This window comes from Ranitomeya imitator, chromosome 6, assembly GCF_032444005.1.
Source record: "Ranitomeya imitator isolate aRanImi1 chromosome 6, aRanImi1.pri, whole genome shotgun sequence".
NCBI classification, from domain to species: Eukaryota; Metazoa; Chordata; class Amphibia; order Anura; family Dendrobatidae; genus Ranitomeya; species Ranitomeya imitator.
This window is the reverse complement of record NC_091287.1, coordinates 432,659,110-432,678,320: the sequence shown is the minus strand read 5'-3', so window position 1 is coordinate 432,678,320 and position 19,211 is coordinate 432,659,110. Positions and strand designations below refer to the sequence as shown.

The 19,211-nt window shown below is 41.3% G+C and overlaps 1 protein-coding gene across 1 annotated transcript in view; it reads right to left on the bottom strand.

Annotated features, from left to right (window-relative positions):
• Positions 1–226: 226 nt before the first annotated feature.
• The window catches only part of TGS1 (trimethylguanosine synthase 1), a 123,763-nt gene continuing 104,778 nt past the window's right edge, over positions 227–19,211 (bottom strand). Inside the window, exon 14 of the mRNA XM_069731359.1 lies at positions 227–379. Within this exon, the coding sequence (XP_069587460.1) occupies positions 329–379 (51 nt within the window). The 3' untranslated portion in view covers positions 227–328. The remainder of the gene's footprint in view (positions 380–19,211) is intronic.

The window sequence follows — 19,211 nt, the reverse complement described above, 5'->3', positions numbered from 1 at the left end:
GAAAAGCAGAACTGTAAAAGGAGAACTGCCTGCCAACACTAAGGAAGGTGTAAGGAAATAGAAAAGGTGAAGAGAGTAATGGCAAATATGCCATATTATGTTACATAGAGAGGTTTTTATATAAATCCTGATACATATAAAAAACATATGAAAAGTGTATAGAAAAACATATATAAAAACATATAAAAAAACATATAGACAGCATGGCGCAAGCGTTTCCAGAATTCCACAGTAGGAAGATGTGGCCCCCATGAAGAGTAGATTCTGCCATTAAAGTTCGGTACAGTCTTTAGGTGCCAACAGCGTATATCCAGTGTGTCCACAATGTTCAGCAATGGGAAGGAGGACATGAATAGGATATGGGTAATGGAGTGCGAATCTATTTCAGAAGAAAAAGTACAGACATTAAAATCATGATAAAACAGCTAAAAAGGATAATAAAATGTATCAGAGAAATGGGGCGAAACTGAGAATTTCATTTAAACCGGAAGGCTGAACCGAACCTATCCTGTGAATCCACCGTGCCTCTAATTGGGCAAGGGATTTCCTCCAGTTACCTCCTCTGGCATCTATGTGAATTTTGTCTATGCCCATTGCTTTTAAAAGGGATGCGTCGCAGCCATGTGCCACTTTAAAATGTTTAGGTACCGGTTTTAGGAGGGCGAGATCCTCGATTTCACGGGCATTTATAATATCCCGGTAGTGTTCCCTAATTCTTGTTTTCAGAGGTCTCGATGTGAGGCCCACATATATTTTCGGACACGGGCAGAAGATATAATAGACCACCCCAAAGGTATCACATGTGATGTGCTGCGTAATGGAGAACGTGGTTTTTCCATCCCAAGATTTGAAGGTGGTAGAACGTAGCATATTGGGGCAAGCGATGCAATTGCCACAGGGGTAAAAACCCCATTTGGGTCCTTTTGACGAAAATGCTTTGTCTGGAGTGGGACCAGAGTAATAGCTCCGGACCAGTTGGTCTTTGAGGTTTGGAGATTTTTTGTAGGTGACAGAGGGGCGATCTGGGAGATGCTTAGAGAGGCCCAGTGACGTCTGTGGATTCTCCCGACGGGAGCGCCGCCTCAGCCGCTGCCCATTATGTCCGCACATGATAAAAGCTGCGAACACGCCACCTCTGCACCTCACCCCTCGTAAAAGCTACACGCGAAACGCGCGTCGGGGAATCGTTCCACGGCTAACAGGTAATGTGTCTCCGCCACTGTGCTTTACTCCTTTAGGGTCATCACCCATGTTTGGTATATTAGGACTTGCTCACTTTCCTGGAGCCTAGCTAGGCCGCATATCCTACGAAGATCACTTTCATTTATGTGAAGCCCCATAGTCCTTTTCCTACCAGCCTCTCTTTGCTGCTTAGAATTCGTGCACTATAGCACATTAGCACTTTTACTGTCTATCAGAAGCGTCTATACGCTCTTGGCTGCACTTTTCACTTTATATACCTCATATTCCATGACCCATGACTTTGCCTGTTTTAGTCTGGTTCGATTGTATCAGTTGCACTTTGTATCCGCATAGTCCTTTTAATCTTTATTATACTGTTTCCTTTTGTTTATAAATTTATTGAAATAAAGTATGTTAATAATTTTAAGGCTATAGCTTTCTCTTGTTCTCTTTTTGGATGCATTTATCTATTGTAAAAGCTGCCTTTCCTAAGCATGTACTCTTGTTGAGGTTAATAATAATAAAGGTTGAAAGTCTGGGATCCTCTGAAAACTGTCAGATGGAATAGTGTGTGCCAAGTCTGTCAGGTAGCTTTTTGAGCCTTTGGCCTCTGACAGATGTAACATGTGTGCTCTCTAACCTCCTTGACGTTTACCGATCATAAACAGGAGGCCTCATGCAGGTGAACGAATATGCCCACTTTTTAGTCCTATGGCCAACTGAATAATGTTAGCCCTAAATCCAAAAACATCACACACAAAAGTCCATACTTCCAAATACCAGGTGGCAAAACTAATGAACAGCAGGATGCAGACAGGCCTTTGTGGTAAAAGACAGAGGTAGCACAGATGCAATATACTGGTGATCAACCACTCACACACCTATGATCCATGTGTTACCCTGTGACAGTCTTTGGTAAGGAAGGGGGTTTCAAACTGTCTCTGGACCTGGGACCGACCCCAACTATCCCTGTCCCAGGGTAGTCTTGAAGGTAGAGAGGCCTGGGTCTCCGACCTTACTATGCTTCTGTTAAACCCTGGTGTGTCCCCCCCAATGAGGCATGGGTTGAAATGTAATGTAAACAAGACACCAAATACAAAACAGGGTTAACAGAAAACCTCTATCATACAAAAGCACTAACCAACAATAGGGAGGAGGATAGGTACAGGGAGGAATGAACTAAACGGGAACAGGGACCAGGAGATAAACACAAACGTACTATAGCAAACCACAGAACACTTTTACAACAACCCTACTCCAAACACTTAGCTTTAGCACACAGCACATGAATAGGAGTCTTTCACCGGTAGGGACAAGACAATCTGGCTAGTTTATATAGGAAGAAGTAATGACCAGATCAGAAGCAGCTGAAATGGAGCTCGTGACCAGCATACAATAGGTCGTTAGTCTCTTCAACACCAGAAGAAACTAAATCCATTCAATATGGGACACAAATCACACAATCGCTAAAGACCTGCGATTCATTACCCGACTTGACCGTCTAACTCCAGGTCTTCCAGTAATACGTGACACCCTCATGACACCATAAGAAGGATGGCTGCTTACAATGCTTATATTATAGATGCACACGGATAAGACATATAAGGTGCTAGTTGCACAGATACGTGTAGTGCATCATGCCAGCACATAGATTATGAATTACATCCATACTATGAGGTCAGGCACACTGTCTAATACGTAAATCCGTCCGTATCACTTATTGCTAACAAGAGCAGTGAAACAGAAAAAACACAAAATCTTTATTCACCAATAAAATCATTTTTTATTAAATAATTTTAAAATATAGGCACCATAATAATAATAATAAATCAAAAACCATATACCTCAGATGTGAGGGACTGATCCGCTACTGATCTCTTTATACACCGAGTATATACAATTAGTACAAAAAATATATTAGCAATATCATTAGCTGAACAATGGGGTATACAATAATCCCTTAATACACGTGGTATCAGAACCAAAACCAATAGATACATGGGGGGGGTATGCACACATACCTTATCCAGCTTAGAAAGAATCCCTACTGCTGCAATATTAAATACCTTGGACTACCATATTGACCTCCAGTAATCTGGGGCAAACTGTCCTCTGTTGCCCAAAACAGGGAAAGCTAACAACTGCCATACTTACAAAGTGTGAGAAGAGTGCCCAGTCCCTCCACCCCGACGTGTGTTTCGTCCTTGCTTCTTCAGGGGGCCCCAGATTATTGGAGGTCAATATGGTAGTCCAAGGTATTTAATGTTGAAGCAGTAGGGATTCTTTCTAACCTGGATAAGGTATGTGTGCATACCCCTCCATGTATCTATTGGTTTTTGTTCTGATACCATGTGTATTAAGAGATTATTGTTTACCCCATTGTTCAGCTTATGATATTGCTAATATATTTTTTGTACTAATTGTATATACTCGGTGCATAAAGAGATCAGTAGCGGATCAGTCCCTCACATCTGAGGTATATGGTTTTTGATTTATTATTATTATGGTGCCTATATTTTAAAATTATTTAATAAAAAATGATTTTATTGGTGAATAAAGATTTCTGTTTCACTGCTCTTGTTAGCAATAAGTGATACAGACGGATTTACATTTTGCTGGCAGCACATATTACTGTTGGATCAATAGGCTGATCGAATACACTAATACTATGTAAGTGCACCTCACAGGGACAGAAACCCCGATTCCCCCACCAATACTATATAACTTGACTGCATACTGCAAAGATACAAAATACATAAGGTAATAGTTGATATTTGGGCAAAATACACAAGCTTGCAACCGACATCAGTGTTCCTCATTTCAAGTCCTTACGCTAAAAAAAACAACTAACTGAAAGATACGGGACATTAAATCCAAAAAAACTCAGCAACAATAACACACCATACTTGCTAATGCCTGGTCACAACACCAATATGCTGCCGGACGTTAACAGGCTACAGTGTTTCAAGAAGCACAACCACTCACATATCTATCACCAATTGTTGTGTATTTTGGGCATAATAGCAACTAAATACCTCATGTATTTTTTCACCTTTGCAGGATGCAGGTAGGCCCTGAAGTGTTGGGGGAGGATGGGGCATAGGATGTCAGTCCTTGTGGGGTGCACTTACACACTGCTTCGCAGCACACCTGACCTAATAGCATGGGTGTCACTAATAGGCTGTATGCCAGCATGGTGCACTACACGTACCTGTGTGACTGGCTCCTCTTACAAGCCTTATCTGTGTGCATCTATAACACTAAGCTGCCACCCCCCTCATGGATGATAGATATGTGAGTGATCATCAGTATTGTACACCTCCGCCTCATATCACGGGGGTCGGTCTGCATCCTGCAGTGTATTGGTATTGTGACCAGGTGTTGATAAGTATGGCCTTTTTTTTTCTAGTACCAAGTTCACGTAATACTATAACACACTATGCCACAGTGTCAGCATCTGTCATCAGGTGGGCATCCCCATACAGTGAGCCTGAGCCCCACTACGGGTGGGGGAGAACTGTGGTAAACTATAGCAGCCAAGAGTAACATGAGCTTGATATTCTTTAGAAATACCCTGGTTTAGGGAAAGAGGGAAAAAAAGAGACAAGTGCGGCGCTTCTTCTGAGCGTAATACGTTTTTACCAACAGTTTTTGCTACTTGATGAAGGCTGCACTGTAAAAAATAGCAGCCGAAACGCGTTGTACTGTATTTTAAAAATATTTTAAAAATATAATTTATTCATTTTTTTACTTTTTCTGTTTTGAAAAAATAAATTCATTTTTATTAACATTTTTCACTGGAAGTGGATGCATTAAAAAAATCCCAAGGTGCTTAGCGCCACATTTGCTTGGAGTTTATTTTCCCTTTGGATGAGCTTGATATTGCATTATCCTAATTAGTCAGTAAATTAATTTATTGCAGTTATCTCAGGATTTGTGAATGAAGAACAGGTTTATCTTACTGTTACACTCTTCATATTGTATAAATTGAGGAAGAAAATGTTAACTTCAGATGTCAAAATTAAACAGGATATTACAAAAGATACCAACCATAGTAACATGTTCCATCAAAAGAGGAACCTTTACAAAACTAAGAAAACGCTGGATTTTACAACAATTTTACTTCATAGGTTACGTGAAAACTGTTGTCAAACATTCCAGCCGTACACTCCGCTGATGCCCGCAGCTCCTCATGTACAGAAAGCTTCTTATGTTGCATCTGATACTGCAGATTATCTACACAGTTGCTCACAATTAGGTAAAAAGTCACAAGGCCGTATAACTAGGATGAGGATTGCAAAGCTGTCACGTTCAGGTTAGGGCAATTCTGAGCATTGCGTTGTGATCCTCATCCCAAGTTATGTGGCGCTTTCCTTAATTTGAAAACTGCCAATTTTGTCTGTATTGTGGCCACATCACCTGAACCCAAATGTAGGCTGTTTAATGGGTTAAAGTACAACATAACACATAATCATTTCTTAATGTCTCCGATAACAAAATATTCATCAGGTTGCAATTAATTTGTATAGGAGAAAGCTTGCAGTACCATTAATAGTCATTACACAGTAAAAGAAGACACTTCCAAAGTATTGCAGCCCCTTTAATCAGCTGATGGGTTGGGTTGTTGGGAGTCAAATCGTCACCAACAAAAATAAATCTAAGGAAACCCTTACTGCCGGGGTCACACTAGAGAGGAATATGGATGAGCGAGAGGCGCAAAAACAACGCATTGCACACGGACCAATGATTCTCTATGGGGCAGCCGTATATTTCTCGACCGTATTTTACAGGCTGAGAAAATCGCAGCATGCTGCGTTTGTCAGCGTATTGCACAAAAAATCCGCCAATGAAAGTTTATGGGGGCGAGAAAAATACGGATTACACATGGACTATCAGTGTGACTTGTGAGAAATACGCAGCGGTGTTCTATAGAAGAGCCGGTAATTCAGTGCGGTGTACAGTAAAATCACACTGACAGGTTAGAATAGAACAGATAAAAAAAATGTGTACACATAGAATAGGTGTGTGTGTATAGATATATATATATATATATATATATATATATATATACTGTATATATATATAATCATTGACATATATATATATATATATATATATATATATATTTTTTTTTTTAAAACAGAGCTAGATAGCCTAAAAGCCGGTAATTCAATCGCCGGCTTTTGCTATCTCTTATCAAACCCAACAGGATATGAGACATGGTTTACGTAGAGTAAACCATTTCATATCCCTTATTTTTTACATATTCCTCACTAATAATGTAAGAAGTATCTGTGTGCAAAACTTGGGAGCTCTAGGTGTTAAAATAAAGGGTTAAATCACGGAAAAAACTGGTGTGGGCTCCCGCGCAATTTAATAGCCTAGAGAGGGACCATGGTTATTGCCCCCCTCCCGGCTAAAAACATCTGCCCCCACCACCTCAGAAAAGGCACATCTGTAAGATGCGCCTAGTCTGGCACTTTGCCTCTCTTTTCCCACTCCCGAGTAGCGGTGGGATATCGGGTAATAAAGGATTAATGTCACCTTGCTAATGTAAGGTGACATTAAGCCTGGTTAATAATGGAGAGATGTCAATAAGACACCTATCCATTATTAATCCAATATTAATAAAGGGTTAAATAAACACACACACATTATGAATAAAGTATTTTAATGAAATAAATACACATGGGGTTTTAACATCTTTATTGTACTCTCAATCCAACTGACGACCCTTGTCTTCTGAAAAAGGGAAAATAAAAAAGCAACAATATCCCATACCTGTCCACCGTACACTCATGTCCCACGATGTAAATCCATCTGAAGGGGTTAAATCATTTTACAACCAGGAGACTGCTAATGCAGCTGCCCCTGGCTGTAAAAACTGGGGAATGAATAGAATGCAGGGGAACGTAGCTTTGTAGACTTGCGGTGATGCGCCCCATGGTGGCATAAACCCATATGAACTCTAGCGTGGGAATTTTTCTGAATATTTTCCCACGCTACAGTTCATACGGGTTGAATTGCAATTTGAATTACGGGCTTTTCTGCTATCTAGCTCTGTATGAAATATATATATATATAAAAATAAATATATATATATATATGTATATATATATATATATATGTATATGACTGTATATATGTTTTCACAAATATTTGAGCCCATGGATCCATTCTATGTCCATTTTATCCATACGGATGCCATACGGAGGTTTACATGCGCAAAATACACAGCCATACCTTGCCACGCCTTGCCTACGGATGACGTACGGATCACTGTTCTGGGAACATTTCTGCGTATTTGGTCTGTAAAAAACGGACCGTATTTTTATACGTTGTGTGTGACTCCAGCCTACTAGTGAATGAGGGTGACCTGCAGTACCGAAGCATAAGGACAAAAGTAGCTTTTTTGTGGATTAAAGCAGACAATTCTAATTCAGACAATCCCTTTATGATTTAAAACTTTTTAAAAATTTGAGGACAATTACAATCTTTTCGATTGATTTCTTACTTTAGTGGTGATGCTACCAAGCTACAGAAGTCTATAAATAGGGAGCTGTTTCACCATTGATTTATAGATTCCATTACATATACATTTCTCAACAAACAAATTGCAGCACCAAGAAGATGAAGCCATAAGGTTATGCAAATCTAGGAAGCACCTTGTGGTTTAGGCATAAAACCCAGATTGAAAGAATATTTTTTTCACAATATGAAGCCTACATTTTTTTTATCAAGTCTATTGTGATTGTGTGATGTCTCTTGATTGTCAGTCCACCAGTTATTGCAACTTGTTGCAAGCTGAAAGGGACTGAGTCCTTGAATTGAGAGACCTTAGTTTATCAGGTTGTTAAGCACATTGGCCAAAATGTCAGAACTGTTCATCATTGCAAGCCCCAGTAGTTGGAAGAACAACAATGAACTGAAATGATGACAAGAGATGCACAGTAGCGAACCTCTGCATGGATGGATGACCAAAGTAGAAGAAAGGAGCATAGCGATTATGTACAAGTGAAAAAGGATGTCACTTATCAAATCTAAGGCATCAAACAGTGTTTCCACAAAACATCAAAAGGTGTTTTTACAAAATTGAGCAAGGAGCCAGGCGTTCAACTACAAGTGCTCCATTGAACTCACTCCACGACTCTCATAGGCTATCATGGTTCTAATCAAGGTCGCACTGGAGGCTTGGATAGAGGTCTATGCACTTCACCGATGAGTCCAGATTTTTGTCTTTCAACCCCTTTCTGACCTTGAACATCATGAAGGGCAATGAATTCCTGACCTTGGACGTACTGGGTATGTCATGGTGATTTTACACGCACAGAAGCTGTGCATGCGCAATCGCTGCAAGGCTTTCAGCTAACATCATAGCTGACACCTAGCTCTCACTGCCAGGTGATCTGCCAATGTGACAAGGTACCCTCAAACCATTCCAGTAAAATCTGGACTTCAAAATGGCACTCCTTCCCTTCTGAGTTTGCACTGTGCCTCAAAAGTAGTTTTTGACGACTATTGGGGTATCGTTGTATTCAGGAGAAATTGCACAACAAATTTTGGACGTTATCCAAGCACATTCGCTCATCACTACCACAGAGTCTGCTTTCGAAAACGTTACTCCTTCCTTTCTGAGCCCGGCTGTGCTCCCAAACAGTAGTTTCCCCCACATATGGTGTATCTGAGTAATAAGGAGAAATTGCACAACAAATTTGGGATTCCATTTTCTCCTGTTACCCTTGTTAAAAAAAAGGTTGGGGCTAAAAGAACATTTTTTGTAGAAAAATGTGATATTTTCTTTTCATGACTCAACGTTATAAATTTTTGTGAAGCACCTGAAGGTTCAAGATGTTAATCACACATGGAAATACATTCCTTGAGGAGTCTAGTTTCCAAAATGGTTTCACTTATGGGGGTTTCCACTTTTTAGGAACATCAAGGGCTTAACAAATGCAACATGGAATCTGCTCACGATTCCAGCAAATTTTGTGATAAAAAAAAAAGTCAAACAGTGCTCCTTCCCTTCCGAGCCCTACAACAAATTTTCGGGTCCATTTTCTCCTATTACCCTTTTTAAAAATAAACGAATGTGGGTGTAAAGCAAAATTTTTGTGAAAAAAAGTTAAAGGTTCTTTTTTTTCTTCCACATTTCTTAAGTTCCTGTGAAACACCTGAAGGGTTAATAAACTTCTTGAATATGGTTTTGAGCATTTTGAAGGGTGCAGTTTTTAGAATGGTGTCAGGTTTGGGTATTTTCTGTCATATAGGCCCCTCAAAGCCACTTCAAATGTGATGTCCATAAAAAAATTGGTTTTGTAAATTTAGTTTGAAAAATGAGAAATCGCTGGTAAATTTTTAATACTTCAAACTCCTAACTAAAAAAAATGTTTCAAAAATTGTGCTGATATAAAATAGACATGTGGGATATGTTATTTGTTAACTATTTTGTGTGGCATAATTTTCTTGTTTCAACCCCTTAACCTCCAAGGGTGGTTTGCACGTTAACGACGTGGCCAATTTTTACAATTCTGAGCACTGTCTCTTTATGAGGTTATAACTCTCGAACGGATCCTGATGATTCATGATAGTGGTAAAATTTATTTGATATTACCTGCGTTTATTTGTGAAAAAATGGAAATTTGGCGAAAATTTATAAAATTTTGCAATTTTCCAACTTGAATTTTTATGCCCTTAAATCAGAGATATGTCACACAAAATACTTAATAAGGCTACTTTCACACTTCCGTTTTTTGAATCCGTCACAATGCGTCGGCACGACGGATGCCTCAAAAATAGTTAAAAACTGATGCAACGCATCCAGTATTTAGACAGATCCGCTAGACTGTTCCGTCGAAAAACTGGATCCGTTGCATCCGCTTTGTCCGTTTTTACCATCCATTTTTTTTGACCGATTCGTTTTCCATGCCTAAAAATGGGAGTCTCCCAAAAGTGATTGGCTACTGGAAAATAGGGAAACAATATATTGACTAGCTGGCTGTCTTCGGGCTGGCAGGAGTCTTGCTGGCAAATTTGGGGGTGACGCCCCAGGCCAGGTTTATATAGATTTGGGGACTGTCTGGCCAATTGGCTACAAATTCCTGATTCTGAGCATGCTCAGTGTAAAAAAACGGATTCCAGTGCTGGATTCCATCATACGACGTGTCAAAACGGATCCTGCATCCATAGGCTTCCATTCTAGTCAACGACGTATGCCGCAGGATCCGTCGCGACACGTTTTCCCAACGCAGACAAAAAACGTTACATTGAACATTTTTTCCAGACGACGGTCCGCCAAAACACGACGGATCCGTCGCACGACGGATGTGACGTGTGGCCATCCGTCGCGATCCGTCGCTAATACAAGTCTATGGGAAAAAACGGATCCGGCGGGCACATTTGCAGGATCCGTTTTTTTCCAAAAATGAAGCATTGCAACAGATCTGAAAAGACGGAAGTGTGAAAGAGGCCTAAGTAACATTTCCCACATGTCTACTTTACATCAGCACAATTTTGGAACCACATTTTTTTTTGTTAAGGAATTATAAGGGTTAAAAGTTGACCAGCAATTTCTCATTTTTACAACACCATTTTTTTCAGGGACCACATCACATTTGAAGTCACTTTGAGGGGTCTATATGATAGAACAGGGGTCCCCAACCTTTCTTACCTTGAGAGCCACATTCCGCTATGAAAGTTGGTCGAGAGCCACAATGCAGATACTCATAGAAAAACCTAGAGTAGGCACAAATAATAACATGTAGATTTTCGCTTTCACTCTATTCTTATGTATTTTACATTATTGTTATGCAAATTGAACTCTAGTGCCACCTATTGGAAGTAGCAATCTTAAAAGTCAATACCCTTTAACAGTCCCATAAGATGATTCATATATTATTGGCCCCATATACTGCTCCATATGGAATTGGCCCCATATACTGCTCCATATGGAATTGGCCCCTTTACTGCTCCATATGTAATTGGCCCCATATACTGCTCCATATGGAATTGGCCCCATATACTGCTCCATATGGAATTGGCCCCTTTACTGCTCCATATGGAATTGGCCCCATATACTGCTCCATATGGAATTGGCCCCATATACTGCTCCATATGGAATTGGCCCCATATACTGCTCCATATGGAATTGGCCCCATATACTGCTCCATATGGAATTGGCCCCATATACTGCTCCATATGGAATTGGCCCCATATACTGCTCCATAGGGAATTGGCCCCATATACTGCTCCATATGGAATTGGCCCCATAAGATGCTCCCTATAGAATTGGCCCCATATGATGCTCCCTATTAAATTGGCCCCATAAGATGCTCCCTATACAATTGGCTCCATATGATGCTCCCTATTAAATTGGCCCCATAAGATGCGCCCTATAGAATTGGCCCCATAAGATGCTCCATATTAAATTGGCCCCATAAGATGCTCCCTATATTAATGGCCCCATAGGATGCTCCCTATATTACTGGCCCCATAGGATGCGCCCTATATTATTGGCCCCATAAGATGCTCCCTATATCACTGGCCCCATAAGATGATCCCTATATTACTAGCCCCATAGGATGCTCCCTATATTACTGGCCCCATAAGATGCTCCCTATATTACTGGCCCCATATATTGCTCCAAATATAAAAAAATGAAATACTCATCTCTCGTTGCTTGTCGCTGCTCTGGACTCTTCACCGTCGGCGTCTTCCTGCTCTGTGCTGTGACTGCTCAGGCAGAGGGCGCACACTGGTGACGTCATCGCGCCCTCTGACCTGAACATCAGTCAGAGGATTTAAGATGCTGCAGCGCTGGAACCGGGAGAGGTAAGAATCACAAGTCCCGGGGCCCGGAGCAGGCGGGGGGTCCACTCGTGGGGGCCGGCACTATAGCGCGCCAGTGTCCCCGATGGCGAGGGGGCCACCTGCCTGCTCAGGACCCCCGCCACTTGCCCGGGTGCAGACGCCCGCCCTGGGTGGGTATTACAGGCAGCGGGGCGGCTCCCTAGGGACTTTTTTTCTCTGATCGTCGGCGAGCCACATGTCAGGGGCAGGCGAGCCACATGTGGCTTGCGAGCTACAGGTTGGGGACTCCTGTGATAGAAAATACCCAAGTGTGACACCATTTTAAAAGCTGCACATCTCAAGGTGCACAAAACCACATTCAAGAAGTTTATTAACCCTTCAGGTGTTTCACATGAATTTTTGGAGTGTTTAAAAAAAAATGAGCATTTAACTTTTTTTCACAAAATTTACTTCAGCTCCAATTTGTTTTATTTTACCAAGGGTAACAGGAGAAATTGGAGCACAAAAGGTGTTGTACAATTTGTCCTGAGTACGCTGATACCCCATATGTGGGGGTAAACCACTGTCTGGGCGCATGGGAGAGCTCGGAAGGGAAGTAGCGCCGTTTGACTTTTCAATGCAAAATTGACTGGAATTGAGATGGGACGCCATGTCGTGTTTGGAGAGCCCCTGATGTGCCTAAACATTGAAACCCCCCACAAGTGACACCATTTTGGAAAGTAGACCCCCTAAGGAACTTATCTAGATGTGTGGTGAGCACTTTGACCCACCAAGTGCTGCACAGAAGTTTATAATGTAGAGCTGTAAAAATTAAAAATCATATTTTTTCTCAAAAATGATCTTTTCACCCCAAATTTTGTATTTTCCCAAGGGTAAGGCTACTTTCACACTAGCGTCGTTTGGCCTCCGTCGCAATGCGTCATTTTGGGGAAAAAACGCATCCTGCAAAGTTGCCCGCAGGATGCGTTTTTTCTCCATAGACTTTCATTAGCGACGCATTGCGACGGATTGCCACACATCGCATTTGTCGTGCGACAGATGTGTCGTGTTTTGGCGGACCGTCGGCACAAAAAACGCTACATGTAACTTTTTTTGTGCGTCGTGTCCGCCCCTCCTCCCCGGACCTTACAAAGGGGCAGCGGATGCGTTGAAAAACTGCATCCGCTGCCCCTGTTGTGCTTTTACTTCACAGCATGCGTCGGTACGTCGGCCCGACTCACTGTGACTGGTCCGTACCGACGCTAGTGTGAAAGTAGCCTAACAGAAGAAATTGGGCCCCAAAAGTTGTTGTAAAATTTGTCCTAAGTACGCTGATACCACATATGTGGAGGTAAACCACTGTTTGGGCGCATGGCAGAGCTCAGAAGGGAAGGGGCGCCGTTTGACTTTTCAATGGAAAATTGACTGGAATTGAGATAGGACACCATGTCGTGTTTTGAGAGCCCCTGATGTGCCTAAACATTGAAACCCCCCACAAGTGACACCATTTTGGGAAGAAGACCCCCTAAGGAACTTATCTAGATGTGTTGTGAAAACTTTGAACCTCCAAGTGTTTCACAGAAGTTTATAATGTAGAGCTGTGAAAATAAAAAATGTTTTTTTTTTTCCACAAAAATTATTTTTTAGCCCCGGTTTTGTATTTTCTCAAGGGTAGCAGGAGAAATTGGACCCCAAAAGTTGTTGTCCAATTTGTCCCGAGTACGCTGATACCCCAATTGTTTGGGTAAACCCCTGTTTGGGCACACGGGAGAGCTGGGAAGGAGCACTGTTTTACTTTTTCAACGCAGAATTGGCTGGAATTGAGATCGGACGCCATGTCACGTTTGGAGATCCCTTGATGTGCCTAAACAGTGGAAACCCCCCAATTCTAACTGAAACCCTAATCCAAACACACCCCTAACCCTAATCCCAACCACACTCCTAACCCTAATCCCAACCGTAAATGTAATCCAAACCCTAACTTTAGCCCCAACCCTAACCCCAACCCTAACTGTAGCCGTAACCCTAAATTTAGCCCCAACCCTAACCCTTTTTTTTAAATGTTACTATTTTTCCCTAACTAGGGGGGTGATGAAGGGGAGTTTGATTTACTTTTATAGCGGGTATTTTAGCGGAGTCATGTTAGGTCTTGTAATTTGTGGGACGAGTTGACGTTTTTATTGGTACCATTTTCGGGCATGTGACATTTTTTGATCGCTTTTTATTCCGATTTTTGTGAGGTAGAATGAACAAAAACCAACTATTCATGAATTTCTTTTGAGGGGGGCGCTTATACTGTTCCACGTTTGGTAAAATTGATAAAGCTGTTTTATTCTTCTGGTTAGAACGATTACAGCGATACATCATTTATATCATTTTTTTATGTTTTGGCGCTTTTATACGATAAAAACTTTCATATACAAAATAATTATTTTGCATCGCTTTATTCTGAGGACTATCTTTTATATTTTTTCCTTGATGACGCTGTATGGCGGCTCGTTTTTTGCGGGACAAGATGACGTTTTCAGCGGTACCATGGTTATTTATATCCGTCTTTTTGATCGCGTGTTATTCCACTTTTTGTTTGGAGGTGTGATAAAGCGTCGTTTTTTGCCTCGTGATTTTATTTTTTTATTTTCTACGGTGTTCACTGAAGGGGTTAACTAGTGGGACAGTTTTATAGGTCGGGTCGCTATGGACGCGACGATACTAAATGTGTGTACTTTTATTGTTTTTTTTTAAATTATTTAGATAAAGAAATGTATTTATTGGAGCAATATTTTTTTCTTTTACCACATGTAAATATTTTTTTTTTTTACTTTTTTACATTGCCCCAGGGGGGGACATCACATTATAGTGACTGATCGCTGATCTGACACTTTGCAGTGCACCTCCCTGCAGGACCCGGAAGGCCCCCTGTGGCCATTTTGGATCCGGGCCTTCAGGGAGGAGGAGGAAGGAGACCGCCGGAGCAACGCGATCACATCACGTTGCTCTGAGGGTCTCAGGGAAGCACACAGGGAGCCCCCTCCCTGCGCGATCCTTCCCTTTGCCGCCGGAACGCTGCGATCATGTTTGATCGCAGTGTAGTGTTCCGGGATTAATGTGCCAGGAGAGGTCCGTGACTGCTCCTGGCACATAGTGCCAGATGTCAGCTGTAATAATCAGCTGACACCCGGCGGCGATCGACCGCACTCCCCCCGTGAGCGCGGCCGATCGCCTATGACATACTATCCTGTCACTGGGAATTAAGTCCTAGGTCACTTCGACAGGATAGTACGTCATATGATATAAAGGGGTTAAGGGCATAAAAATTAAAAGTTTGAAAATTGTGAGATGTTTTGAAAACTTTGTTTCCATTTTTTCATAACTTGCATATCATTTCCATTGATCCTGTGATTTACATAATTCAAGACTTTTCAATTTTGATGTTGCAATTTCAATGTTGAGGAGTGTATTAGTGACTCGTGTCTAATGTGAATGGTCAGTGTGTTCCCGCAACCACAAATAATCATTGTGTAAACTATTCCTACTAATAAAAATAATTTTATTATAGTGCGTGAACATATTGCGCAGCACTCTACAATTCGGAGGGTACATTTACAAACAATGAGAAAGATATAATCCACGGCACTCAAATATCAAATTCCAATTATTATTTGACAAATAGGAGGTGTACGGGAGGAGTAGTATTCCAAGATGATCTATGGCTGTTTCACGTGTAAACACACTTTCTCAAGGCCTACGCACATTACATGTACAAACAATATCAGATATTAGACTAACACATAGTTCAACAACTCAAACAAAGGTAATGAAGGCCCTGCTCGCAAGAGTTTACCATCTATGAGGAAATAGGTGACACAAAAGGTAAATAGTGCCTGTAATGTATGGGAAACAAAAGTATTCATGTAGCTGCATGAGCTAAGCCCCAGCTAGTATTTTTATATGTTCAAATTAGAGATGAGCAAATCTTTCGAAATTCGAATTTGCCAGATTCACCAAATTTTCCCCAACAATTTGATTTCCTCACCGCAAATCTGAATACTGTAAAGTCTTTAATTGACTGGAAAAGATGTTTATAACGCTCCGTTGTCTCCCAGAACTATATTGAACCCTTCTGAGCTCTGTAATACAAACATAGCCGTATTAATGACCAAGTGACCGCAGCCTCTCTGGCTAAAGGAATAATGGTCGCAACCAAGAGGCAATTTAACAACACACTCTGATAACAGTCTTTATAGACTGCTTAACCCCTTAGTGACAGAGCCAATTTGGTACTTAATGACCAGGCCAATTTTTGCAATTCTGACCACTGTCACTTTATGAGGTTATAACTCTGGAACGCTTCAACGGATCCCGCTGATTCTGAGATTGTTTTTTCGTGACATATTGTACTTCATGATAGTGGTAACATTTCTTCGATATTACTTGCGATTATTTATGAAAAAAATGGAAATATGGCGAAAATTTTTAAAATATTGCAATTTTCAAACTTTGTATTTTTATGCCCTTAAATCAGAGAGATATGTCACGAAAAATAGTTAATAAATAACATTTCCCACATGTCTACTTTACATCAGCACAATTTTGGAAACAAATTTTTTTTTTGTTAGGGAGTTATAAGGGTTAAAAGTTGACCAGCAATTTCTCATTTTTACAACACCATTTTTTTAGGGACCACATCACATTTGAAGTCATTTTGAGGGGTCTATATGATAGAAAATAATGAAGTGTGACACCATTCTAAAAACTACACCCCTCAAGGTTCTCAAAACCACATTCAAGAAGTTTATTAACCCTTTACGTGCTTCACAGGAACTGAAACAATGTGGAAGGAAAAAATGAACATTTAACTTTTTTTTGCAAACATCTTAATTCAGAACCATTTTTTTTATTTTCACAAGTGTAAAAACAGAAATGTAACCATAAATTTTGTTATGCAATTTCTCCTGAATACGCCAATACCCCATATGTGGAGGTAAACCACTTTTTGGGCGCACCGCAGAACTTAGAAGTGAAGGAGCGCCGTTTGAGTTTTTCAATGCAGAATTGGCTGGAATTGAGATCGGACGCCATGTCACGTTTAGAGAGCCCCTGATGTGCCTAAACAGTGGAAACCCCTCAAGTGACACCATTTTGGAAACTAGACCCCTTAAGGAACTTATCTAGATGTGAGGTGAGCACTTTGAACCCCCAAGTGCTTCACAGAAGTTTATAACGTAGAGCCGTGAAAATAAAAAATCGCTTTTGTTTACACAAAAATGATTTTTTCGCCCACAAATTCTTATTTTCACAAGGGTAACAGGAGAAATTAGACCACTAAAGTTGTTGTGCGATTTCTCCTGAATACGTCGATACCCCATATTTGGGGGTAAACCACTGTTTGGGCGCACCGCAGAGCTTGGAAGTGAAGGAGCGCCGTTTTACTTTTTCAATGTAGAATTGGCTGGAATTGAGATTGGACGCCATGTCGCGTTTGGAGAGCCTCTGATGTGCCTAAACAGTGGAAACCCCCCACAAGTGACACCATTTTGGAAACTAGACCCCTTAAGGAACTTATCTAGATGTGTGGCGAGCACTTTGAACCCCCATTTGCTTCACAGAAGTTTATAACGTAGAGCCGTGAAAAAAAAAATTGCATTTTTTCTACAAAAATGATATTTTGCCCACAAATTTTTATTTTCACAAGGGTAACAGGAGAAATTAGACCACTAAAGTTGTTGTGCAATTTCTCCTGAGTACGTCGATACCCAATATGTGGGGGTAAACCACTGTTTGGGCGCACCGCAGAGCTTGGAAGAGAAAGAGTGCCGTTTTACTTTTTCAATGTAGAATTGGCTGGAATTGAGATCGGACGCCATGTCGCGTTTGGAGAGCCCCTGATGTGCCTAAACAGTAGAAATCCCCCACAAGTGACCCCATTTTGGAAACTAGACCCCCCATGGAACTTATCTAGATGTGTGGTGAGAACCTTGAATGCCCAAGTGCTTCACAGAAGTTTATAATGCAGAGCCGTGAAATTAAAAAATATTTTTTTTTCCACAAAAAAGATTTTTTAGCCCCCAAGTTTTTATTTTCACAAGGGTAACAAGAGAAATTGGACCCCAAAAGTTGTTGTCCAATTTGTCCTGAGTATGCTGGTACCCCATATGTGGGGGTAAACCACTGTTTGGGCGCACGGCAGAGCTCGGAAGGAAGGAGTGCCGTTTTGGAATGCAGACTTTGATAGAATGGTCTGCGGGTATTATGTTGCGTTTGCAGAGCCCCTGATGTACCTAAACTGTAGTAACCCCCCACAAGTGACCCCATTTTGGAAACTAGACCCCCCAAGGAACTTATCTAGATGTGTGGTGAGAACGTTGAATGCCCAAGTGCTTCACAGAAGTTTAGAATGCAGAGTCGTGAAAATAAAAAATATTTTTTATTTTTCACAAAAAAGATATTGTAGCCCCCAAGTTTTTATTTTCACAAGGGTAACAAGAGAAATTGGACACCAGAAGTTGTCGTCCAATTTATCCCGAGTACGCTGATGCCCCATATGTGGGGGTAACCCACTGTTTGGGCGCACGGCAGAGCTCAGAAGGGAGGGAGCACCATTTGACTTTTTGAGCGCAAAATTGGCTGTCGTGTTTGGAGACCCCCTGATGTACCTAAACAGTGGAAACCCCCCAATTCTAGCTCCAACCCTAAGCTCAACACACCCCTAACCCTAATCCCAACCTGATCCATAATCCTAATCACTAACCCTAACGATAATCCCAACCCTTACCCCAAAACAACCCTAATGTCAACCCTAACCATAACCCTAATCAAAACCCTAAATCCAACACAACCCTAATCCTAATCTCAACCCTAACCTCAAACCTAACCCTAATCCCAATACACCCCTAATCACAACCCTAACCTTAACCCTAATCCCAAGCGTAACCCTAATGCCAACCCTAACCCTAATACCAACCCTAATCCAAACCCTAACCCTAATCCCAGCTCTAACCCTAACTTTAGCCCCAACCCTAGCCCTAACTGTAGCCCCAACCCTAACCCTAGCCCTAAGGCTACTTTCACACTTGCGTCGTTTGGCATCCGTCGCAATCCGTCGTTTTGGACAAGAAATGGATCCTGCAAATGTGCCCGCAGGATGCGTTTTTTGCCCATAGACTTGTATTGCTGACGGATCGTGACGGATGGCCACTGTTGTGACTTCTGTGGCAGAGCTCCCTCCTGTGGTCACAAGTGGTACT